Raw genomic sequence first — 25,395 nt, 5'->3', positions numbered from 1 at the left:
ATGCGAAGCCTACTACTGCCTTCATCGGAGATGTACATTGACCAGTTCGGATATTTGCCAGGTCCTCCGGTGTCTGCAGCGGCCATGTTCATGAAGCGGACGGGCCCTTACTTCGACAGCGAAGACGCTGAAGTCAACTCACTTCCAAGTGAGGGGTCATTTACGACAATTTTGAAGTTGTGTCGAGCCGTAAGGCAAAGCGACGTAACACCAGGGACTCTTCATCACCGATTACACTGAATGAAGAAGGGCCGTGCAAGCCAGAGACCATCGCCATCACATTAATTCCTATTGAACCTAACGGTAACATAGAGCGCCTCAACAGGCAATCTGTTTCGATGCAGCTCGATGGGCTGGTGTCAGGGGAAATAATGGATATCCCAGTGAAGCCGCGCAATAACGTCATGGCGATTGATGTTTCGCACGCAACTTCACTGAACACACTACGAAGTGTGTTCAGAGATAGATTGAATCACCGTATGCTCCTACATCTCAGTGGGTTCTAACGTCGTGGGTTCTAACCACTTTGTCCCCCCACCGCGACACGGAGTTAGCCCTCATTTACCATAAGACATTTCATGTGTTAAATATCTTTAGATTATGCTTCCGCAGGTGGTCGGCCATTCTCAATTCATAGATTACTCACACAACGGTCAGTGAGGACCTATATTAATGTGTCACTGCAAGAGCCACAAGGAAGGTTTAATTGAAGATATAGGTAGGAACGTGTATTTCCGGTCCTGTAAGACAATTTCTCGATAACTTCAGGGCATTTCGTATCTTGTTCCATCTAGAGTGGCAAAAACTGTTCATATCGGTGATATCTATTTGCGGGTTTCACGCACTACAATAAAACTGGAAATCCAAGACCCTGCAATGATGAGGGAGAAGAGGAAAGAGAGCCAAGAAAAACTAAGCGTGCTGCTTGCGTATAACAGGCACTAGAGGTACGTGAGCGCTTCGCCACTCATACATTCATCACGCCTTTAAAAAGAATGCAAACTTTCAGGAGACCCGACGCAGTACATGGCCCGCTATTCTTTCGGCGTGCAGGCCTGTGCTTTCTTTCTTTATTTCTCACCACTTAACCTGCCCCTCTAGTCGGCTTCACCTGTCGTAATCCCGTTCATGCGCAATCTCCGGCGACCTAGTGCCATCGGTCGGTGCTTTATCAGGCGCTAAGCTGCTCACGTGCTTGAGTGCGTTTCCTAGAGTATAGGCGTCTGCTCACATAAAAAGAAAGAGAAGGGTAGCACACGAGTGTCCGCTTTAACGCTTTCGCCACTTACACGTATCGGTCAACCATCTCACCTAGTTGTCATTCGTCGAAGGATAGACTTGGTCGGCGTACAGTTCGATAACAAAGACTCTGCCGTTGCGTGACAAGTTCGACACGTTTTGTTGTATAGAATTAACGTACAAGGCACTGACGTCAGCGAGAGTATATAAGCAGGGACTCAACACTGCAAAGAGCATCCACTGGAGACAGTATTCACTGAGACTTTTCAGCAACCAGCGCAAACTTCCAGTCACCATGAAGGCCATTGTAAGTGAGCAGCATTGGCTAGACAGAGATTAGAGTGATGCAGATGGGTGTATTTACATCTCATAACTTAGCAGGACTTTCGGAGCACCATGAAGGGTTAAGAAAAAAAAAGAAAAAAAAGAACACTTGTGGCATTCGTATGCGAAGAATTTTATTTAGGTGTTGAAAAAATTCGTAAACAAGGGTTGTGTACTCGAGCAACGTATCAATTTCAAATTTTTCTGAATTCGCCGATCGCAAGCTTCTATTTCCTCCTTTCTGGAGTTTTTTAAGAGTATTCAATTTCGTTAGTTGTTTGAAGAGGTGGAAAGATGAAAAATACAATGGTTTATAGTTACCCCGCTGCGAGTAGCTATATATAATGACACGATAAATGAAGAGTTATTCAATGTCTAGAAATAAATAAAAGTAATAGTTCATTATACTTCAGGGCATGCGTTAAAAAGAGCCAAGCTGAGGTAGTCCGTAAGAAATTACGTCAGCCACGAACCATTCATTAGCCAATAAAATTGACAAATAATACTTGCGTGCAAATAGCTTTGTGAACTTGGTTCCAGTTGCTCAAGTGCTACAGGGCTTTCTTTTCTTGAATATATATGAAATTCTGAACGAGTTTTGCTTCTTGAAAAATGTTACGGCTAAGCAAACGATGGCGCTGAGAATATGAGAATAACTAGAAATACCTGATAAAAACACAAGTCTCTATGCAACCTTATGCTAATTGTTAAAAGTTTGTACATTATAGCAGGAAGACTTAAAATCTACTCGTTTTGTGCATCATCGTTCTCACGCATGTTTGTTTGAGAAAGACCAGTGCTAGTTTTCGCAGGCATAGCAAGCAACGTCGTTGAGAGTGTGCTCACGCCACAGAGAGGTCTTCCACAGAGCAGAGTAATTGGAGTGCCTTGATGATGATAATAAAGAAGGCAAAAACACATAACCTAGCAAACTGTAGCATATTTAGAGAGTTCTTGTGCAATGTTATTTACATAATTCTATTAAACGTGTTTTAGACCTTGAAGCTAAGGGCATGCAGTAAGAAATGAGTGTATGCATCACTGTCTCTCCCTTCCTAAAGAGAGGGAGGGTGGGGTTTGGGATGCAAGAGTTTGGAACATAAGAATATCAATGTGGTATGTCACACTCACAAGTAAACTGCCTGCTCGTGTTTTCATCTACTGTAACTTTGAAGAATTCTCTGGCTATACATTTGCCAGGTAGATTCAGACCATTAGCATTCTTTTGTAGTCGATTGTTGCCGTTCATTTCTATAAATTTTAGTCCATCTGCAGAAGACTTAAATAAATATACAGCACACAAAGTAAATGAATGTACCACTTGCCATTCTGTGTGCACAAAATCAGCTGGAAGTAACACGGGAAGCCCGGTTGTGCAACAAGGAGTGAGACCGTCGGTGAACGCATTTTCAAATATACCATGTATTTGTGCTGCCATTTTTTTTCCACAGGCTCTCATCGCTACTCTAGCAGTCGTCCTCACCTTCGCAAGCGCAGGCTATCTCGGAGGCTACGGTGGACTCGGTTATGGTGGCCTCGGCTTCGGTGGCGGCTATGGTTTGGGCTACGGCGGCTACGGCTTGGGCTACGGTGGCTATGGTGGCTACGGCGGTTACGGCGGTTACGGTAGCTATGGAGGTTACGGCGGTTACGGCGGCTACGGTGGCTACGGTGGCTACGGCGGCTACGGCGGTTATGGTGGCTATGGCTACAAGGGTTGATTACTAAAGAAAACAAAACGATCGAAAGAAGGACAGTTCAAAAGCTTGTTAAACGTTGCGAAAAAATACCAAGGAAGCCAATGAAGCTACAAGACGGGTAATAAAGTTCTCTAAAGAAGTAAAGCCATGAGTTTCCCTTTTCTGTATTTAGCATCTAGCAAAAGACAGCAAATGCCGTCAATTACGAAGTTGGGTGAGTGCACAATTTGCGCCATACTTTGGCAAAGCTGCTATAGGGCATTCTTTGAAAACAAACTTCGAGTTGGGAAATGATGACCCTTTCTGCATCTTCATGAAGTTACCAAGAAAGTTGCAATGCTGCATTCGTAACACCTGAATACAGAGACAAAAAAACTGCATAGGTTTTAAAGATGATTACTGCATAGGTTTGCAGAACTGACGTGCATTGGCATCTCAACGAAAAGGACATTTTATAATGACTTCACTCTGGCTAATTAGAAAAGCCATATACCATTTGCATAGGAGAGTTGAATCATGTTAAGCATGACATACTTTGGAAGAAAAAACGCGTCAAGGGCACTCAACGATGAAACACCAGGGATAGTTAAGTTTTATGACCGAGGGGCTAATTTTCAAAGCTTTGCGTTCATAACAGCTTCTTTTTATTTGACAGGAAGTTTTGCTAATGTCACGTCAAGCATAAATGCTGATCAATACTATTTCACGAACAATTAGAGAATTTAAGAATATTGAAGAGTGACCTAGTACTGTGCAAAAATATCGATAGACGTTGGACGAGCGCAATACATAAAGAAAAGCGACATAAAGAAAAGCAACAGAAGATTGGGATTGTCGCAAAACTGATCGTGTTGGCACTATATTTTGATTAAGCCGTTTCTCATCTTTCATTTTCTATATAAGCAACACAAATGAGGAGCCTGATACAGTCTTCTGCGTGACCGTGAGTGAGTATGATGTAACCATTATCGGCATGTTGTGTGTAGCACAATTAATGCGGCTGATGAAGCGCGCAACTCGCGGCCGGTGGACGCGTGATCACCAGCGTCAGTGTCCCCGTTGGCTCGGGTTGGGCTGCGCATGGCGCAGCTCAGGCGGCGCAGAGCCCCAGCGTTGGAGCGAGCAGTCCAGGCCCAGCTATCAGCGGGGGTGGTGACAGCCCGAGTTCATTGAACTCTGCCCGCTCAAGGTTGGCGGGGCCGTGCCGTGAGCTGGCGGCTGTCGAAGGCATGGCGGGACTCACGTGGAGCGACCAGGAGACGTACGAGCTGATCCGCATCTGGGCTGCGGATCGAGACCTGCTCGATGGGACGTCCCGAAACAACAAGGTGTACGAGAGCATGGCCGCGCAGATGCGCAGCCTGGGCTACCTGCGCACCACGCTCCAGGTCAAGGAGAAGATGAAGCGACTTCACAAGGAGTACAGGTACGGCAAGTGCAGCAAGAAGATCGCCACCTATCACGACGCACTGGCTACTGTGTTGGCGCAGGGCTCCAAGGGTAGCTCTCTATTCATAAAGAGCGAAGTTGATGAAAGCATGGGTTCCGAAGAACTCCCCGGCACGGACTCGAGGCAAACTACGTAGAGGAGCGGAGGTACGGGCTTTGACCCGGGCATATGCCTGAGGCTGCAATGAAGCGTCTCTTCACAGGACTGCGGCTCTTCCTTCGCGCTGCCACCGTGCATTCGAGTCTTCTAGGGGACTGATTCCGAACCTCAAACATCTTCCTTCCTTAGCTAGTGTAGAAGCTAGTCGATGAGGAGGAAAGATCTGGTGCAGTCGACGTGGAGTGAAGAGCCTGCAGCGAGGAAGGTGCTGAAGTCCGGGAAGCTGACAAGACGCTCACCACCTTTGGGAGCTGCTGGTGCGCTGTGAGAAGTAGCGTCAAGACGCTCGCTGCTTTGGGACCAGTTGGCGCGCGGCGAGATGCAGCATTGGCATTCGGTCCGAGCCTGCCGATCAAGGTTGGAGCCAGGAGTGGGGCAGTGAAGAGCGCGTAGCTTAAGCGAACAAGAGCAGGACAGCAGAGACAGTCGGCGTGGCCGACTTCAGACAGTGACAAGGGTGGTCTGGTCGAGCAGCCGGAACATCAAAGGATTCGTCGCTACCAGCGTTCGCAACGCGACGGATGTCGTTCGAACCAGCGTGGTCATCGGGCGACGCATCATTGCAAGGTGACGCCTCTGTGTGTTCTCTTGGGGCCCCAAGATTTTTCTTCATGAATGCACTTGCGTTCAGGCACACTCTGTGAGTTGGCGGACTCAGATAGAGATGTGATAGAAGATGACAGTGTTAATTAATCGTATCGCACTCGCGAGTTGATGCTTCAGAATGAAGTGTAAAAGCTCAAGCTTGAGCTGGATAAAATGAGGTCGCCGCATGCTTTATCAGAGGATCCGGACAACCGGAACCAGCAGAGCGGTATTGGATGGTACGCGAAAGAGCTTAAAGTAGTCCTAGCATCCATGCCCACTTATGAGCCGTTGATTCCGGCTTGGTTCGAGACTGAGGACGCTCTTTTTGCGGCGTTGATAATTCCTGAGGAAGTACAGGGCACAAATTTACTACCATTTCTAGGTGAGGAGGTGCATACATTTGTTGCCAATCAGACAGAGGCAGGGATGATGCCGTACTCGGATTTAAAGTTTAGAGTGTTAAAGGAGCGGCGTATTACTCCGTGCGAGTACCGTCTTATGTTTGTAGGAATGAAAAGAGAAGCAGGCACGTCTTGGAGCCAAGTGACGGCGCGCCTAGAGACTATGTTCCCTTACTACCTTAAAAGTAGAGAGACGGAGTCATTTGAAGGTCTTCAGGAATTGCTCATAGCTTACAGGTTGAAACATTTAATTAATGCCAGCTGGTCTCTGATCACTAGTAATTTAGCAAGAAAGAAAGGGCTGGTTGAAGCCCAAGGATATTGTGGAGTTAGCCGCCTGTTTTGAAGAGAGCCTCAAAAGGAGCAGGCAGGAAGTTGCGCGATGGAGTTCCGTGGTGCTGCGTCACGAGGGCAAAATTATAGGGCGAAAGCTAAAGAGTTCACCTGTGCAAGCTTGAACCCTAATTCAGGAGTTTACTTTCGATGTGGACGGCAGGTTCACTTTCAGAGAGATTGTGAGCTCTCACGTAACACTGCTGCTATTACAGTCGAAATTTCATGCGTAGCTTCTCATAATAAGCGACCATTAGAAAGCTGAGTCGCGCCGTCGCGACACTCCCCCATCGTACAAAACTCGCTGATGAGAGATCCACAGATTGAGATTCTCGTGGGAAGCAAGTCCTATTTCGCACGCGTTGACACAGGTGTGGCTGTAACAGTGGTACGAGAGAATGAAGTGTCCGCGGAGCTTTTGGACCAGAGTAGAGGCACAATAAGGCTACAGACGGTATTGGTCATGGTGTTACTGCACGTCTGCTGTACTTACCTTTAGCTCTTCCAACCTCGTCGGGAAGAGCTGTTCAGCGTGTGAAATTGCGATGCACAGTGACCGATCAGTTGAATACGAGTGTGTCGGTATTGCTCAGTCCTGCTGATTAAGAGTGCATTCGTCAGTACCGGCAAACGCCACTGCACGGACAAAATGAGCGTAATGTGAGAGAGATCAGCTGTTCAAGAGAGGGCATTAGACTGGAGCAGTATTCAACGATGAGGGAACCCGAGCGTGTGCTTCGAGGTTCTATCCCTAGCGCAACGCTATGAAGTGAGTGGGGAAGCAGGGCGGCCGAGCAAGGAAGCAGCAAACGACTAAGTCCGTGTTACTTGTACTGTTGGCGCAGTTGAAAAGTGAGAATTCTGCTATGGAATGTACTAAGGTTGACAGCGAGTGGCTTGGTTCATTCGAGGGAAATGCTTTCGATAGAGAGAAGGAACGCGATGAATCACTTGCCGATGTACGGCGTCAGGTGAAAGAGGGAGCGCACGACAAAGTAACTGATGGACGGTGTCTTTATCATAAGAAGAAAGAAGACGGGAAACAGTCTCGCCAATCAGTGGTGCCACAGTCGCACCGAGACGAAGTGTTAGCGCACAGCAACTATTGCGGTGGTAGCTTCTCAGAAAAGAAAACGAGAAAGTGCGTTAAAAGCGGCTAGCATTGGGATTCGCGGTGGAACGAGTGGGTTCTACGTCTTGCGTATTCCCCGTTCAAAAGAAAAAGTGGTCAGGCCAAGACCATCACATGTGCGCCTCATGTGTGACGAGGAGCCGTAAGTTATTTGGAAATTTGAACTACCGGATTTGTTCATGGTAATTTTGTTTTGAGTTGCACATTTAGGTTCGAGACAGTTTTTTGCGTGATTTCCGTGAATGAGAAGTTATTTTAGAAAATAGTTTTGAGTTTTTTGTGTGTTTAGGTATGGCGTTACCGACGGGTGGGGACATTGTGAAAGGCTTCAAGTGGAAAGTCAGGCATTTATCGCTAACGGCGGTTCGAGAGTGTTGAACACGTTGCCGTGAAACTTAGATGCACGGGTAGCCTTACATTGAGAGGTGTTCACGTTGTTTTCTGAGTTGATGGCAACAAACCCTAGCAAAGCTTTTGTTTGGCCACGAATGCATCAGAAGCGAAAACTAGAGCTTCCCTCTTCCACAGGATAGGTGAATGTGAAAGATCAGTCGCATTCTTCAGTAAGAGGTTGTGCCAGTCGCAACAGGCGGCATCCACAGTTGAATGAGAGGCTATTATGAAAAAGAAATTGTTCGTGTTGAAGACGCGCTGAACGAGGCTGCTTGTGCTCTTTCGCGTCTCGGATGAACACTGGATTGCCTGATTGTAACTGTTTGTGGCAATGGCATGCTTTGGCTGCCTTATATGGTTGCGTTTTTTTGTTGTTATATCGCCACTGAAGTAGATTATGTGCTTTGAATGACTGTGCAAGGAAGAGTCTGCGTCGCACGTTTAAAGATCATGCGTGATGTTAAGTGGATCTAAGAGACTAATAGTACCGGCATGATGTGAAAATATTTTGTTTGTTGTACTAAGCATTTTTTTGCGTTGTGGTCGATGAGATGCGAGCTTGCCTCCAAGTGGTAGAACTGCTTTTAGGTGTAGAAGATGTGTTGTGTAGGAATAATTCTGTAGATAAAATAGGGAAGCGTTTGGGAGGTAAGTACATTACAGTTTTTTGTGCGATCTATTGGGACTAACATACACCTATGGTGCTCGGTCCTTCGTTTTCTTTGAGTGTGTTATGTGGGGCTTGTAGGGCGTATGCAATGGGTCTCACGTGTTGGGACAATGGCCATGTGGTGTCGTGAATTTAAAAGACAATAGTCCGCAAGACTATGCATGGCGCGTGTGCCCTGCTTCAAGCTAGAGTGAACTGACTGGCGCTGTGGACTTCGTTGTTGTGCATTACGAGAGTGTTTTCATTTGGGGGACCATTTGAGCATTATGTATATGTTTCGCTGTGTCTGTTTCGTAGAAGGACGCGAAAGTTCTCCTGTTGAGATTGAAGTGAAATCGGTTCACGCCAGTGCACGCACCGACAGTGAGTTTATTTTTGAGTGATTTATATTGTATTTTATCGCGTTACTGGACATCAAGTATCCAATAACACCCTTGAGGGGGGAGGAGTCAGTATAAGGTAACCATTTGCGGCATGTTGTGTGTAGCGCAAATAATCCGGCTGAATAAGTGCGGAGCTCACGGCGGCGGACGCGCGGTCGCCGCCGTGAGTGTCCCCGTTGGCTCGCGTTGGTCTGTGCATGGCGCAGCGGAGGCGGCCCAGAGCCCCAACGTTGGAGCAAGCAGTCGGGGCCCATCTTTCAGCGGAGGCAGTGACGGCCTGAGTCCCTTGAGCCATGCCAATTCAAGGTTGGCGGGGCCGAGTCGCGAGCAGGCAGCTGCCGAAGGCATGGCGGGACTCACGTGGAGTGACCAGGAGACGTAAGAGCTGATCCGCATCTGGGCTGCGGATCGAGACCTGCTTGATGGGACGTCCCGAAACAACAAGGTGTACGAGAGCATGGCCGCACAGATGCGCAGCCTGGGCTACCTGCGCACCATGCTCCAGGTCAAGGAGAAGATGAAGCGACTTCGCAAGGAGTACAAGTACGGCAAGTGCAGCAAGAAGATCGCCACTTATCACGACGCAGTGGCTACTGTGTTTGCGCAGGGCTCCAAGGGTAGCTCTTTATTCATAAAGAGCGAAGTTGATGAAAGCATGGGTTCCGAAGAACTCCCCGGCACGGACTCGAGGCAAACTACGTAGAGGAGCGGAGGTACGGGCTTTGACCCGGGCATATGCCTGAGGCTGCAATGAAGCGTCTCTTCACAGGACTGCGGCTCTTCCTTCGCGCTGCCACCATGCACTCGGGTCATCGAGGAGACCCATTCCGAACCTCAAAGATCTTCCCCCCTTAGCTAGTGTAGAAGCTAGTCGAGGAGGAGGAAATTAACTCCATGATTTTTAACATTGTCTCAAAAGCGAGCGAATAAAAGAAATATTCAAACGAAATAGACTAGTTTGGTACGTATACAGCGGAAAAATGAGCTGAACAGAGTGCTATTGGGAGAATGCAACTCATGGAAATATACACAGGTGTTTTCATACCGAGTAAGTGTCCATTTCGATATTTTTGGAGTTTGCATTATATTCCTAAATTGCAGTAATAAAAGAGGTTTGCGTCCACTAAAACACGTCGCAAGAGTGAAACTGTATTTACGAATGAGGGATCGCTTTATGAAGGGAATATTTTTAGCTCTTTTTCCTTTCAAATAATTTAATATTTTGCCCTGCATAATTAGCAGACAAGAGATAAAGCTTTGTCTCCGGAATCAACCATGCGTTTCGGCTTGTGACAAAAACCTTCTTAATACAAGGAAAGAGAGAGAGAAAAGCAAAGGCAGGTGGGTTAATCAGCAAGGCTGCACACTAACGCGGGTGCAGAGGGAAAGAGAGGAAAAGAATAGAGATCAGAAGAAAGAAAGAGAAGGAAAGTAATACGCTCGCATGCATAGCAGCGTGTACCGCACATTCTCAAAAGGTTATAGAACAGCAACCATTCACAAAGTATTGGTCGAAGTCGACTGTCTAATATGAAGTACGCTGCAATTCATTATGTTAAAGAATGCTTTCAAAGAATGGCTCCAAGATATTCAGAACTCGCAGTGCGCTTCGAGCCGATGGGTTGTGAATCCGGGGAGGAGTGTTCGCACTCTACTTATCAATGATCTCTACACTTCGACTACGCGTACGTCTTAGTCACAGGGATTCTTAGTAGAATCTTGAGTCGTCTTCCTGTGGACGAGCAGCAGTTACAAGGACGGCCACTGTACATCCGCGTCGCCTTCACCTTCTCTGCGTCTCTTTGTCTCTCCGAATGTCAGGCGTTGGTTGATTTTTGGTGGTGGTGTCGGTGTTAGTTGTCGGGAAAGGAAAGCTCGGTGGCCTGCTAGATAAGGCTTCACGCTGAGATGATGGCCATGAGTTTGTAGTAATTCTAGACTTTCGTTGGTGACTTTAATGTCGTTTTCGCTTTCTGTCATTATCATCAGCTTCTTTGTGTGAACAGCCAACCACTACCGTCAGTTTACTACACACCATTCATCACGGTCCGAAAGTGTCTTCACGGTAGTTGCTCGGCATAATTGTGGGGCTATGGGAGACTACGGCATGGAGCAGCCTTAATAGTACCCGATTCTGTTGAGGTAGTAAAGGAGGTGTTATTTAGAGGTAGGAGACATGGAGGATCCACCTAATAGTTGGAGAACCCCGTTCTTCCCTCGCACTTTTTCGTCTTTTTTCCTCTTCGTCTGATGGTCCGCCAGCGCTCGCGACAGAATTACCTTTCCCGGCAACGTAGTGAAGTTGGTCGAGCAGTTTTAAGTGCTACAACCTCTGTGCAGGCCTTCTTACGATAACACCTCGTGATGTCTCGCAGTGAAAAAATGGATGCAACCAGCTGAGCTTCTTGAATGAATGTTCTCCGAGATATTCCATAATTGCTGATGCTGACTTTTCTTGTCACCATGAGCCGTCTATTCTTCAATCTGACTCTTTGTTTTGTCGAGCTTCTCTCTCCCCTTGGTATGAAGACCGACGATCTTTGTCGCCGCCAGCTTGCGGCAGTTGGCGATCATATACACGGGCCTTTCAGTCTGTTGCTTCGACACTTCAACATGCAGGCGGCTTTTCCCAAAACTGTCCCGCAAGGCTTTTCTGTCTAGGATGTCATTCTGGTGGGAGAGTTCTCCTGCTTTGTCAGCGATGCTAGTGGAATAATCATGACATACGTCTTCTTTGGCGAGCTGGAAGAGATACCCCCGCAGCTTCTGCATGAATGCTTGGCCTTGTGTGCGCAATCACTCATTGGTTCTTACTTCCTTGAGTGATTCCGGTAGGTGGCTTTCCAGCTTAGGCAATTTGCCTCACATGAGACGTTCTCCTTATACATGGATCTCTCAATATGTCCTGGCTGCTTGCTTTCTTCCCCAATTTCACTCTGGTGCATCTCTTCAACCAATGTCTGTTGAATATGGGGCACTGAAAGGGTTACATACCGTGGCTTCTCTTCTGCTGCAAGCAGCCGCTTCTGCACATCGTACAATACTCTAGTAAGTTCCTGTACTTTTGCCTCGTACGCCATAACCAAAACTTCTTGAGGAGCTTTCCTCATTAGTTCTTCAAGTTTATGCTCCAAGTTTTTACGATGTTGTCGCTCAACAGAAAACAGATCTTCTAGTTTGTTCAGCCTGGTCGCATTGTCACTCAGTTGACGTTCGCAGTACATTCGCTCCTCACGCAACTTCCCTCGCAACTCAGCCATTTTAGTGTCCAGCGATGCTGCCTGCTCTACGTCGCTCCGAAGTTGACGTTCTGCAGCGCTCTTCTTCTGGGTGAGCCGCTTGCAGCTGTTGCATAACCCAGTCCCCGCGTGGGTCTTCTCTTTCAATAGAGTTGATGCCGTCTGTACAAACGCACGCGTGTCGTGATGATCAGGACTTCTACTAGGTAACGTGGAGTCATAGAAGCTTGCTTCTTCTCCACCATCAACCGTTGATGCTTTCGTTGGTTCCAACTTCTTTGCGCTCTTGTTCTTAGTAGTTCTTCCTAGGTCGCAAGTAGTCGAGGTATCTCGGCCTTTTCACTTCGAACACGAGATCCTCGCTGACAGTCGCGTGCCCTGTGGCCTTTCATGGTACATCTGAACCACCGTTTATCAACCAACAGCACTTCCTTTTTCCGTGTCAAGAACATGTCGGTAGGACATTCTTCCATGGAGTGCTGCTTCGATGTGCAGAACACACAAATCTTTATTTCGCCTTCGAAATCTCTAGAGTAGTTTTTAGCAGAACACATAAAGTCGGGTGGTCTCAGCTGCGACTTGGGCTGGCCGGTTCGAAGAACGTTGAACAGTGATGTCTCGTACGCTGCTCTCCATGTAATCACTGTTTTCCAAGAACTGCAGCTCGATTGAATGGAAGATCGGGAGACCGTCAAGCCCCGAAGGATCAGCAGTAGAGTCCATAGGCTTTTGCGTAACACATGTACGGTGATATGAGATCACGATGTCTCGGGGCAATGCTCTAAGTATAATGTCGGAGAGCATCGACGAGAATGAAGCCCGCTGTACACCCAGTCACTCGAGTCCTAGGATGTTGACAACCACTTGGTCAAAGAGTTGTCAGAGGGCTCTTGCGTCACCGGTTGCACGAACAGGAGTCAAAAGACGCAATCTTGCGAAATATTCCTGTTCCTTGCGCGTCTTGTAACCAAAGCGCTTCTGTAGCATGTCTACAGCGTCATTATAACATGCTTCTGTCGGCGGAAGACCGGCCACCGCTGAAAGATTGTCTCCTTTTCAAATTTTCGCAAATAATGGAACTTCTCCGTCACAATCAGGGTGGCGTTGTTATTACCAAGCTGGGCAAACTGCTCCCAGAACTTCATTCATTTACACACATCCCCTGAAAAGGGTGCAATCGTGAGTTTCGGTAACTTGGCTGCCGTTTTGTCAGATGGTGTAGCAATCGTATGGGTAGCCGTGGCTGATCCGTTTTCTGCTTGTGTACTCGAAATGCGTTTTTTCCCGCTAGGAGCTCGGACAGGATACGCGTCGCATTGTCCTCGTATTGCAGTATTGTATCGTAGTCATCTTCAAAGTGCTCGTCTGAGATGAGACTTTCCAATTCAGAGTTGATGTTGTTCAGCTCGTTATTGTTTGTTTGCAGCCTCCCGCAATTGGAACCAAGCCGCTCATGCGTCGTGGAGTCACTTTGAAGTAGGGCACTCGCCTCATGAATGATCCGGCTGATCAATGATCATCGCGCATTCCGCTCCGCCTTGAGCTTGTTCATGTGTTTCAGGCCACTTGTAGCCATCGGTCGATCTATCCCGGGTGGACCAGCGCCAAAATATGGAGGATTATGGCGTGGAGCAGTCTTAGAAATACTCGAATCTGTCGATATAGTATAAGAGGCCTTATTCACAGGTAGGAGGCTTGGAGGACCTGCTAATAGTTGGAGGACACCGTTTGTTCTCTCACGCTTGTTCGTCATTCGTCCCCTTTGTCTGTTGGTTTCCAGCGTTCGTGACAGTATTAACACGGCTCTGAACATGGGGAGGCAAACCACCACGTTCCTGCATGCAAACTGCGGTGACATGACCCTTTTTTCCAGTACTTATTTGTGGCATTGTAGTGATTTCAGTGTGAAGAAACGAACCACGTGTTGAAATTGTCCTACTTTAACGTAAGATGGCGAAGCGTCGGCTTTGATAATAATTTCCACACAACGCGTCTTACCCGAAACAGCAGGAAAAAAACCGTTGCCGCCCCGCCGCGGTGGTCTAGTGGCTAAGGTACTCGGCTGCTGACCCGCAGGTCGCGGGATCAAATCCCGGCTGCAGCGGCTGCCTTTCCGATGAAGGCGGAAATGTTGTAGGCCCGTGTGCTCAGATTTAGGCGCACGTTAAAGAAACCCAGGTGGTCGAAATTTCCGGAGCCCTTCACTACGGCGTCTCTCATAACCTTATGGTGGTTTTGGGACGTTAAACCCCACATATCAATCAATCAATCAATCAATCAATCAATCAATCAATCAATCAATCAATCAATCAATCAATCAATCAAGAACCGTTGCTTGAGACGAGGACTGAGGAGAAGCCACATTGTACCAGCTTTACTAAGACAAAAAAAATTAAGTTTTACACCCTCCGCACCGTTGCTTATCAAGAGCACCCACCGACGGAGACAGTCCGCGCAGCCGCCGCGCCGAGTTTCCCGGCGTGGCGCGAGCCGATTTTGAGCGAACGGAATTGTTGCGGACCCACTAAGTGAAAGTCGATGGTGAGATGAAGCAGCGTGCATTCAATTCAATTCAACTCAATTCTTTATTTGCATACTGTGAAAAATACAGAAATATCACGACTGGTTGGGCCCATAGCCGAAGGCTAGTTGGGGGTCCAAAAAAATAAATAACTTAGGGTTCCATAAAGATATATCACGTGCATACAGATAGTTATCGTGCACCCTTAATTTGCACGAGCGAAACAAAGGGAGAGCGAAAGTGTCGGTAAATTCACGATTGTTTTTAACAGTTGTAACTTACGAAAACACAAGTAAAGAAAGCAGTATGTTGCATTATTATGAAGGTCAAATATGCATGGCTAATACCTAAAACAAAAACCAAATCACTGGGTGGCAATGGTATTTTTAAATGATTTCACAAGTTTCTGGCTGACACACACACACACACACACACACACACACACACACACACAAATGACATCATAATTGTTTTCATTGATGAACATTGTTCTGTGTAAGAAAGTATTTCTTAAGCACTGATGAAAAATTATTCACCTGTTTTATTTCTGCTGGTAGTTTATTCCAATATTTTGGCCTTGAAAACTGCAGCAAACGTTGTCCGTAAGTTTTCTTAGTTGGAGGAAGATTGAAATTTTCATATATTTGATTTCTGGTTACACGAGGATGTGCAAAATAAAGAATCATGAAAAGGCAGGTTGTTTTTGACAACATTGAAAACACACGTGGAGATTTTTAATTCGTGAACTTTATCATAAGGCAAAATATTCATTTTCATAAACAAAGGCAGAGTCGGCTCATTGTAGCAAGATTGGGTGATTATTCTCAGGGCTCGTTTTTGAAGTTTGCGAACAGGCTCAAGAAAAGTTTTATATGTCGTACCCCATAATTCATTGCAGTAGGGGATGTGGTGTCAATGAGTGAAAAATATAAAGTACGCAGAGTATTGGTATCAAGATGATGACGTGCTTGTGAAAGTGCGTAGGATCCCGAGGAGAGCTTTGAATAAACTGCGTTTATTTGCTCTTGCCAGTGCAGATTTTTATCAAATATCACGCCAAGATATTTAAATGAGCTGGCTTCGTCAAGTTGAAATTCGTTTATTTGCAAATCTAGTGATATAGGAGGCATGATATTGTTACACTACATTTTTAGTTTTTTTGAAGTTTGTAGTAAATTTGTTCTTCATGAACCATTCACTTGCTTTTTTTAACTCTTTGTTTGCTTTAGTTTGCAGATTTTGAATGTTGTCCGCTGTTATAACAATACAAGTGTCATCGGCGTACATAATAACTTCCCTAGTGTCTAGAATTTGTGGGAGGTCATTATTATATAATGAAAATAAAAGTGGCCTTAGGACGGATTCTTGAAGGGCTCCAGTGCGTATATACTTTGGTAATGACGTAATATTGTTCGTTCTAGCTACCTGCTCTCGCTCATGAAGGTAGCTAGGAAGAAGATCTAATGGCCTACCGCGATAACCATAATGCTTTAGTTTATGTAAAAGTATGTTGTGGGCAATCGTATCGAAGGCTTATTTCAGGTCGAAAAATATGACACACACAAGAATATTACTTTGCAAAGATACATTATTTTTTGAGTTAGCGTTAACACTGCTGATGAAGTAGAGTGATTTGGGCGGAAACCATGTTTTTGCGGGCACATAACCTGATATTTTTGAATGAATTTATGGAACCGGCTGATCAGAATTTTTTCAAATATAATATAATGGTACTGAGCAAGAATATTGACCTGTAATTAGAAGGGCCACTGTGGTCTTCGTCTTTGTAGATAGGGACAACTTTAGCAATCTTCAGCTGAGATGAATATCTGGAGCAGCTGACGCAGTGACTGAACAAGTGGCATAATACTGCTCTTAATACATCTGTATTTTCTTTGATCATACGAATAGGAATGCCGTCTAGTCCAGAAGCTTTATGGGTAGATATTTTATTAATCGCCGATATCACGTCTTCAGGCTAAATGTTATACACAACGATGGTGTCGGACAGAGGGCTCTGCGATATAGAAATGTTGTCCGAGTCAATAAATTTTTTGCCAGTGATGGACCGATACCTGCGAAATATGCGTTGAAATTTTCTACAACGTTTTCATCAATGGTTTCGGGAAGCACCGTTTGCTTACGTTGTTTACCTATGATTTCGTTTATAATTTCCCGCAGTTTTTTCGGGTTGCCAGCGGTCTGTCTAATTAGTTGAGTATAATATTGCCTTTTGCACAATCGAATCATAGTGACAGACTTATTCCACTGAGCTTTATATTGCTGTAAGTAGTAGGGATTGTCATTGTTTTGGCGCCATTTGTCGTGCCAGTATTATTTGGCCTTGAGTGTTTGAAGTATCTTTTCAGTCATCCAAGGGCACATAGGTTTATCATGGCGACTTTTCTTTACCTTGCGATTACTCTTTTCTATAGCGTTTTGTAGGTATTTGATTAGGATATCAGTTTCAATGTCTGTGTCCTCATTGCGTATTTCATTGTGTTTAATGCCACAAATTGCTTGGCGTAATATCTTGTAATCCACTTTCGTTACGAAGTTACTTTTTTGTTTTCATGGTACCCGTAAGGGAATCAAAAACCGCGAATATAGGTAGGTGATCATAGATTGCCTTTAAGTAAACGTATCCAGTGACCCCCGTGTCCAGATTTGTCAGTGCATGGTCGTTTAAAGACGTCGATACTTCAGTTATACGCGTTGGTGTTGTAAATAATTTATGGTAGCTGTAAGACGGCAACAAATTCGTGTTCATTTATGTAAACTGGGTGGCTATTCTGGAAACCCAGCTTGACAGTGTTCAGTCGTTTTTTTTAGCTTCCTTCAGTATTTTGTCCCGAACTGATCTGGATGTGAACTTCACTACTACGTTTGGGGGCGTATTGTCTTTTGACGGGACACGATGAGCCACGTCAATGTCACCGTCAGAAAGTTGGACGCACAAGCAAGATTCGACTTTTGCAACTGTTTTGAGGACATCCTCATTTTCCGTCTTAGGTATACCTCTTAATTCGAGGTTGTTACGCCTACTGTACTGATTCAGTTCAATAAGCTGCTTTTTTGTTTCCTGCAGCTCTTTGTTTAGTCTTAGATTACCTTTGTTGCATTAAAGGCCCTGGTTTTTTACTTCGCCGAGCTCAAGTCGAAGGCTCTTTATTTCAGTTCAGTAATATTCAAAGCTTTCGTTCATGTACCCGACAGATTGTCTGATGGAAGTGAGCTCAGCTTTCATTGAGTTATTTGTCACATCCATCTTGTTCATCTGCGTTTTCAGGTCACTGATAGTTTCAACAAATTTAGAGGTCATCTTAATAAGTACCTTCGATATCTCTTTGATGCTAGCTGGTGCCTTTTTAGCCATGGCTTTAGAAATATCCACCAGAGCACCAGGTTTGCCAGAAGCTATTTTGGTGGTTATCTAGACACACTACACAAAAGAAATGAGCATATCCTACAGAACCCACTATGGCACACTGTGGCAGCAGTGACAGCGAAAACTTCTAGGGGATTATGAGCGTAAAAGAATAGCAGGCCAACCTGTAATATGAAGCAGGGACTGTTTAGCGGATGTACAGTTGATGTTGTCATCGCTGCCTAATGTCGTGTCCCGGGAACATTGCTGTCTATAGGCTGCTTCGTTGGTCACGAGGTGCCGTTTCCAGCGACGCCTGAGCGGGAGCGATCAGACTTGCGCAGTGATCCTGCTCTTGTAGCTCGTCACCTTTATCGTGGACAAGTTGACACAGCGATGCTGATGCGGTTTTTGTACCCTGGTCGTCCATAGATCTGTAATATAAAGCAGGGACCGTTTAGCGTATGTGCAGTCGATGCTGGCACCGCTGGCTGAATGGTGGCTTTCTATTCCAAGCCACCACTCTATTATGAATGGTGGCATTCTATTTTGATTTGGTTTACAGCCTTTTATTTTGTTCTTGTTAGCATTTTGCTTAGACATTCGCTTTTATTGATGTGTGGTTGTTCCCTAAAAGACTCTAAAAGAATCATGCTTTGCATGTTAGTTTTGGCACTGAAGTTGTGACGTTCTTTCATGGTTTGTGGCATTCTGTGGTTCGAATCTACATTGTCTACTGCAAAGATAGGCCTAGCGTTAGCTAAGAAGGCCTCGTTAGTCCCTAAGATCAATCAACTTTGTTGATACTTAGGCTTTAAACAGCAAATGTAGGCTTCTTTTTTTTTTTTAGAAACGAAGCTTCTTTAGACCTCACTATGTCCAACCGGCTTCTATACGTGCGCGTGCGCCGTGGACAGTGGAAGCGCAGGGGAATAACACTTGTGCGCAAAACCGTTCACAGAAAGGATATGTATTTTAAATATAGACAATCCGTCTGTCACTCTGTCGGTCCGTTCGCCTGTGCATCAATGTTTCCGTTCTTTTTACTAGTAGGCGACGTCAGCATTGACATTATGCACCATAGAACCTTGCTTCGCTACATCATCAGCAAACCTTTTTTGGATATGCGTGGATATTGCCTTTCATATTGCGTTTGCGATATCAAGATCGAAGGGCGGAAGTCGGCCGGCACTAATAGTCTAACGTGAGAAGTGCTTTGTGAATACGAGCACAAACCCGGTGTAAATCCAACGACTGGTTTCCCGCTTGTTCACCGGACATCTTCTTTAGTCTGTAAATATCCCCCCTCCCCCAAGTAGAGTAGTGAACCAGACCATTTGCAATGTTTGAAGATGAAGTGGTGCACAAAAGAAATTGAGGATTCATGTCGCTTTGTGAATGTGGATAACAAGCTAATGTATTTAACCTACGACGAGAAATCAGGGGCATAGCTTGCACAGTTTTTCGGGAGCGGGAGGGGACCTCCTTGATTTCAGGAGTCATTTTTTTTCTCTCTTTGCTATGGCCAAAATATTTTGGGGGGGGAGGGGGTGGAGAGGGAGAAGGGCCACGGACTTGGTGTGCCACCCATTGGCTAAGTCGCTACGTCAAGCTAATGCCATTTCGAACCGTAGCCGATCGCACACGCTGCGGCTTTGCTCCGTTTAATTTTTTCGTCTGAGCAGCAAGCACACCTGTCGCGACATGCGTCGTATTGAATAGCTTGCCGCACACACGAGCGTTTTGTTGCAGGCAAATAATTAGACTTTGCCGCCCGCGCTTTCATGTAGATAGGGTGAGTAGTGAAGTCCGCCTGATTTTCGTGGCACATACCTGCGCGATGAGTTCTTGCTCACAAACAAATGAATGAATCTCTTAGTAATTAGCAGCTTCACTGTTTAAACTAGCACAAAATTTGAAGAAAATGCTCAAGTTCACACTAATACTCACCTCTAATGAGACATTTAAGGTCATAGGCGTAAATGTCTCTACGCAAGACGCAGAATTATTGACCAAACCACATTATTCGGAAAAAAGCATTCATTGTCGACTTCATAATCTCATCACCAGGAGTGCACTGCGAGGCGAAAGAAAAGTAAACAAATAAAGAAAGTAGGGCTGGACATGTGAACGTGACGCGTTTCTGTGGCTCTTATATAAAAAGAAACTCAAAAAGCGGTCAATTTTCAATCCTATTTTAATACCTTGGTGCAAATGTTCCGAAATATTTCTTACAAGCTGCATAATTGTTGAACAGGACAATGCTACCTGAAAACAGTAGGTTGTTTACGGGAAACAATCGTTATTCGTTGCCTTTTTCAGCCATATTTAGTCCATTTCTTTCGTTAGCTTTGTTCAGTTTTTTTTCTTTGTTATGCGAGGAATTAAGGGGTAACTGTGCAGTGTATAGAATAATTGCGCAGACATTAACGTATCCATTATGTGCTCTTTGTCTATGCAATGAATCAATGAATTCTGGCTTCTCTGTTGAATCAAAAACAGTTTGGTAATCAATAAAATCCACACAAAAGTAGATTTTACTGCGTGTATTTATCTATTACGATAATAATGACATGGATATGCTTTATTTTTGATTGCTCGTCTCTGAAGCTAGCCTGTTCAATAGATTGGTACAATAATTTTACTGTGAAAGAACCTTCCTCACCCTACTCGAAATCTATCCATATTTTGTGCAGTACTCAACTACATCTTTCAACGAACTTCCTCAATTTTCCCAAGATTATCATTTTTAATGTCACCAACTTTTTCTTTTTCATAATCAACGTTTAAAGTTCAGACAGTCTGATTACTTGAGTTGAAAATTTTATGTCTTCTCACTTCTTCATTGGGCTCTTTGTTACTTGGGAGAGCTGCCTAGCAGTACGCTGTTTGAGTGTCTCGCGTTTTTTTGCTCAGTAACATGTGAAACATGCGAAGCCTACTACTGCCTTCATCGGAGATGTACATTGACCAGTTCGGATATTTGCCAGGTCCTCCGGTGTCTGCAGCGGCCATGTTCATGAAGCGGACGGGCCCTTACTTCGACAGCGAAGACGCTGAAGTCAACTCACTTCCAAGTGAGGGGTCATTTACGACAATTTTGAAGTTGTGTCGAGCCATAAGGCAAAGCGACGTACCACCAGGGACTCCTCATCACCGATTACACTGAATGAAGAAGGGTCGTGCAAAACTGAGACCAACGCCATTACTTTCATTCCTATTGAACCTAACGGTAACATAGAGTGCCTCAACAGGCAATCTGTTTCGATGCAGCTCGATGGGCTGGTGTCAGGGGAAATAATGGATATCCCAGTGAAGCCGCGCAATAACGTCATTGTGATTGATGTTTTGTACGCAACTTCACTGAACACACTACGAAGTGTGTTCAGAGATGGATTGAATCATCGTATGCTCCTATATTTCAGTGGGTTTTGACGTCGTGGGTTCTAACCACTTTGTCCCCCCGCCACGACACGGAGTTAGCCCTCATTTACATAAGACATTTCGTGTGGGAAATATCTTTAGATTATGCTTCCGGAGGTGGGCGACCGTTCTCAAGTCGTAGATTACTGACACAACAGTCAGTTAGGACTTATGTTAATGTGTCACTGCAAGAGCCACAAGGAAGGTTTAATTGAAAGATTTAGGTAGGAACGTCTATTTCCGGTCCTGTAAGAAAATATCTTGATTACTGCAGGGCATTTCTTATCTTGTTCCATCCAGACTGGCAAAGCCTGTTCATATCGGTGATATCTTCTTTCTCGTTTCACGCACTATAATAAAACTGGAAATCCGAGCCCCTGTAATGATGAGGGAGAAGAGGAAAGAGAGCCAAGGAGAACTAAGCGTGCTGCTTGCGTATAACAGGCACTAGTGGTACGTGAGCGCTTCGCCACTCGTACAATTATCACGCCTTTCAAACAAAATGCAAACTCTCAGGAGACCCGACGCAGTATATGGCCCGCTATTCTTTCGGCGTGCGGGTCTGTGCTTGCTTTCTTTATTTCCCACCGTTTAACCTGCCCCTCTAGTCGGCTTGACCTGCCGTAATCCCGCTCATGCGCAATCTCCGGTGACCTAGTACCATCGGTCGGTGCTTTATCAGGTGCTAAGCTGCTCACGTGCTTGACTGAATTTCCTAGAGTATAGGCGTTTGCTCACATAAAAAGAAAGAGAACGGTAGCACGCGAGTGTCCGCTTTAACGCTTTCGCCACTTACACGTATCGGTAAACCATCTCACCTAGTTGTCATTCCTCGAGTGATAGACTCGGTCGGCGTACGGGGTCGATAATAAAGACTCTGTCGTTTTGTGACAAGTTCGACACGTTTTGTTGAATAGAGATAACGTGCAAGGCACTGACGTCAGCGAGAGTATATAAGCAGGGACTCAACACTGCAAAGAGCATCCACTGGAGACAGGATTCACTGAGCTTTTTCAGCAACCAGCGCAAAGTTCCAGTCACCATGAAGGCCATTGTAAGTGAGCATCAGTGGCTAGACCGGCAAGCCATAGAAGAGATTAGAGTGATGCCGATGGGCGTGTGCATTTATATTTCATAACTTAGCAGAAGTTTCGGAGCACCATGATGGCAAGAAGAAAAAAGAAACAAAAAACAGTTCTGGCATTCGTATGCGAAGAATATTATTCACGTCTTGAAAAAATTCGTAAACAAGGGTTGTGTGCTCGAGCAACGTATCGATATTAAATTTTTATGAATTTCCTGATCGCAAGCTTCTATTTCCTCCTTTCTGGAGTTTTTTAAGAGTATTCAATTTCGTTAGTTGTTTGAAGAGGTGGAAAGTTGAAAAATACAATGCACTATAGTTACCCCGCGGCGAGTACCTATGTATAATGACATGTTAAATGAAGAGTTAATCAATGTCTAGAAATACGTAATTGTAACAGTTCATTATACTTCAGGGCAGGCGGTAAGAAGAGCCAAGCTGAGGCAGTCCGTAAGAAATTACTTCAGCCGACCTTTATTCGCTAAATTATTCTATTACACGAACCATTTATTAGCCAATAGAAATGACAAATAAAACTTATGTGCAAATAGCTTTTTGAACTTGATTCCAGTTGTTGAAGTGCTACAGGGCTTTGTTTTTTGTTGAATATATATAAATTTCTGAACGAGTCTTGCTTCTTGTAAAGAGTTAAGGCTAAGTAAACGATGGCACTGAGAATATGAGACTAACTAGGAATACCTGATAAAAAAACACAAGTCTGTATGCAACCTTATGCTAATTGTTTGAAGTTTGTACATTACAGCAGGAAGAATTAAAGTCTGCCTGTTTTGTGCATCATCGTTTTCACGCATGTTTGTTTGAGAAAGACCAGTGCTAGTGTTCGCAGGCATAGCAAGCAACGTCCTTGAGAGTGTGCTCACGCCACGGAGCGGTCTTCCACACAGCAGAGTAATTAGAGTGCCTTGTTGATGATAATAAAGAAGGCAAAACAGCACATAACCTAGCAAACTTTAGCATATTGAGAGAGTGCTTGTGCAATGTTATTTACGTAATTCTATTAAACGTGTTTTAGACCTTGAAGCTAAGGACATGCAGTAAGAAATGAGTGTATGCATCACTGCCTCTCCCTTCCTAAAGAGAGGGAGGGTGGGGTTTGGGATGCAAGAGTTTGGAACATAAGAATATCAATGTGGTATGTCACACTTACAAGTAAACTGCCAGCTCGTGTTTTCATCTACTGTAACTTTGAAGAATTCTCTGGCTATACATTTGCCAGGTAGATCCAGACCATTAGCATTCTTCTGTAGTCGATATTTGCCGTTCATTTCAATAAATTTTAGTAAATCTGCAGAAGACGTAAATAAAAATACAACACACAAAGTAAGTTAATGTACCACTTGCCATTCTGTGTGCACAAAATCAGCTGGAAGTAACAAGTAACACGGGAAGCCCGGGTGTGCAACAAGCAGTCAGACCGTCGGTGAACGCATTTTCAAATCTCATATGTATTTGTGCTGCCATTTCTTTTCCACAGGCTCTCATCGCTACCCTAGCAGTCGTCCTCACCTTCGCAAGCGCAGGCTATCTCGGAGGCTACGGTGGACTCGGTTATGGTGGCCTCGGCTTCGGTGGCGGCTATGGTTTGGGCTACGGCGGCTACGGCTTGGGCTACGGTGGCTACGGTGGCTACGGCGGTTACGGCGGTTACGGTGGCTATGGAGGTTACGGCGGTTACGGCGGTTACGGTGGCTACGGTGGCTACGGCGGCTACGGCGGCTACGGTGGCTATGGCTACAAGGGTTGATTACTAAAGAAAACAAAACGATCGAAAGAAGGACAGTTCAAAAGCTTGTTACAACGTTGCGAAAAAATACCAAGGAAGCCAGTGAAGCTACAAGACGGGTAATAAAGTTCTCTAAAGAAGTAAAGCCATGAGTTACCCTTTCCTGTATTTAGCATCTAGCAAAAGACAGCAAATGCCGTCAATTACGAAGTTGGGTGAGTGCACAATTTGCGCCATACTTTGGCAAAGCTGCTATAGGGCATTCTTTGAAAACAAACTTCGAGTCGGGAAATGATGACCCTTTCTGCATCTTCATGAAGTTACCAAGAAAGTTGCAATGCTGAATTCGTAACACCTGAATACAGAGACAAAAAAACTGCATAGGTTTTAAAGATGATTACTGCATAGGTTTGCAAGACTGACGTTCATTGGCATCTCAACGAAAAGTACATTTTATAAAGACTTCACTCTGGCTAACTATAAAAAAGCCATATACCATTTGCATAGGAGAGTTGAATCATGTGAACCATGACATACTTTGGAAGAAAAAACGCGTCAAGCGCACTCAACGATGAAACATCAGGGATAGTTAAGTTTTATGACCGAGGGGCTAATTTTCAAAGCTTTGCGTTTATAACAGCTTCTTTTTATTTGACAGGAAGTTTTGCTAATGTCACGTCAAGCATAAATGCTGATCAATACTATTTCACGAACAATTAGAGAATTTAAGAATATTGAAGAGTGACCTAGTACTGTGCAAAAATATCGATAGACGTTGGACGAGCGCAATACATAAAGAAAAGCGACATAAAGAAAAGCAACAGAAGATTGGGATTGTCGCAAAACTGATCGTGTTGGCACTATATTTTGATTAAGCCGTTTCTCATCTTTCATTTTCTATATAAGCAACACAAATGAGGAGCCTGATACAGTCTTCGGCGTGACCATGAGTTAGTATGATGTACCCATTATCGGCGTGTTGTTTGTAGCACAATTCATGCGGCTGATGAAGCGCGGAGCTCGCGGTCGGCGGACGCGTGGTCACCGCCGTCAGTGTCCCCGTTGGCTCGGGTTGGGCTGCGCATGGCGCAGCTCAGGCGGCGCAGAGCCCCAGCGTTGGAGCGAGCAGTCCAGGCCCAGCCATCAACGGGGGCAATGACAGCCGGAGTTCCTTGAACTCTGCCAGCTCAAGGTTGGAGGGGCCGAGCCGCGAGCTGGCGGCTGTCGAAGGCATGGCGGGACTCA

General features: G+C 45.2%; 1 protein-coding gene across 1 annotated transcript; it reads left to right on the top strand.

Annotated features, from left to right (window-relative positions):
* LOC119175575 (uncharacterized) lies at nt 1-24,295 on the top strand. The gene is made up of 3 exons (XM_075876504.1): nt 1-148; nt 1,410-1,546; nt 23,902-24,295. Exons 1-3 carry the CDS (start codon nt 1-3, stop codon nt 24,169-24,171), a joined length of 555 nt encoding a protein of 184 aa, XP_075732619.1. The 3' UTR covers nt 24,172-24,295.
* Nucleotides 24,296-25,395: the final 1,100 nt, after the last annotated feature.

This window comes from Rhipicephalus microplus, chromosome X (assembly GCF_043290135.1).
Source record: "Rhipicephalus microplus isolate Deutch F79 chromosome X, USDA_Rmic, whole genome shotgun sequence".
Lineage (NCBI taxonomy): Eukaryota > Metazoa > Arthropoda > Arachnida > Ixodida > Ixodidae > Rhipicephalus > Rhipicephalus microplus.
The sequence above is the reverse complement of the archived record's forward strand: the minus strand, read 5'-3'. Positions and strand labels throughout refer to the sequence as shown.

Excerpts from the sequence above, each read along its gene's own strand:
- LOC119175575 (XM_075876504.1), top strand. The coding sequence starts at position 1 with ATGCGAAGCCTACTACTGCCTTCATCGGAGATGTACATTGACCAGTTC. Across the intron at positions 149-1,409 it reads TGAAGTCAACTCACTTCCAA|AATTAACGTACAAGGCACTG; the intron begins GTGAGGGGTCAT and ends TTTGTTGTATAG. Across the intron at positions 1,547-23,901 it reads CAGTCACCATGAAGGCCATT|GCTCTCATCGCTACCCTAGC; the intron begins GTAAGTGAGCAG and ends TCTTTTCCACAG.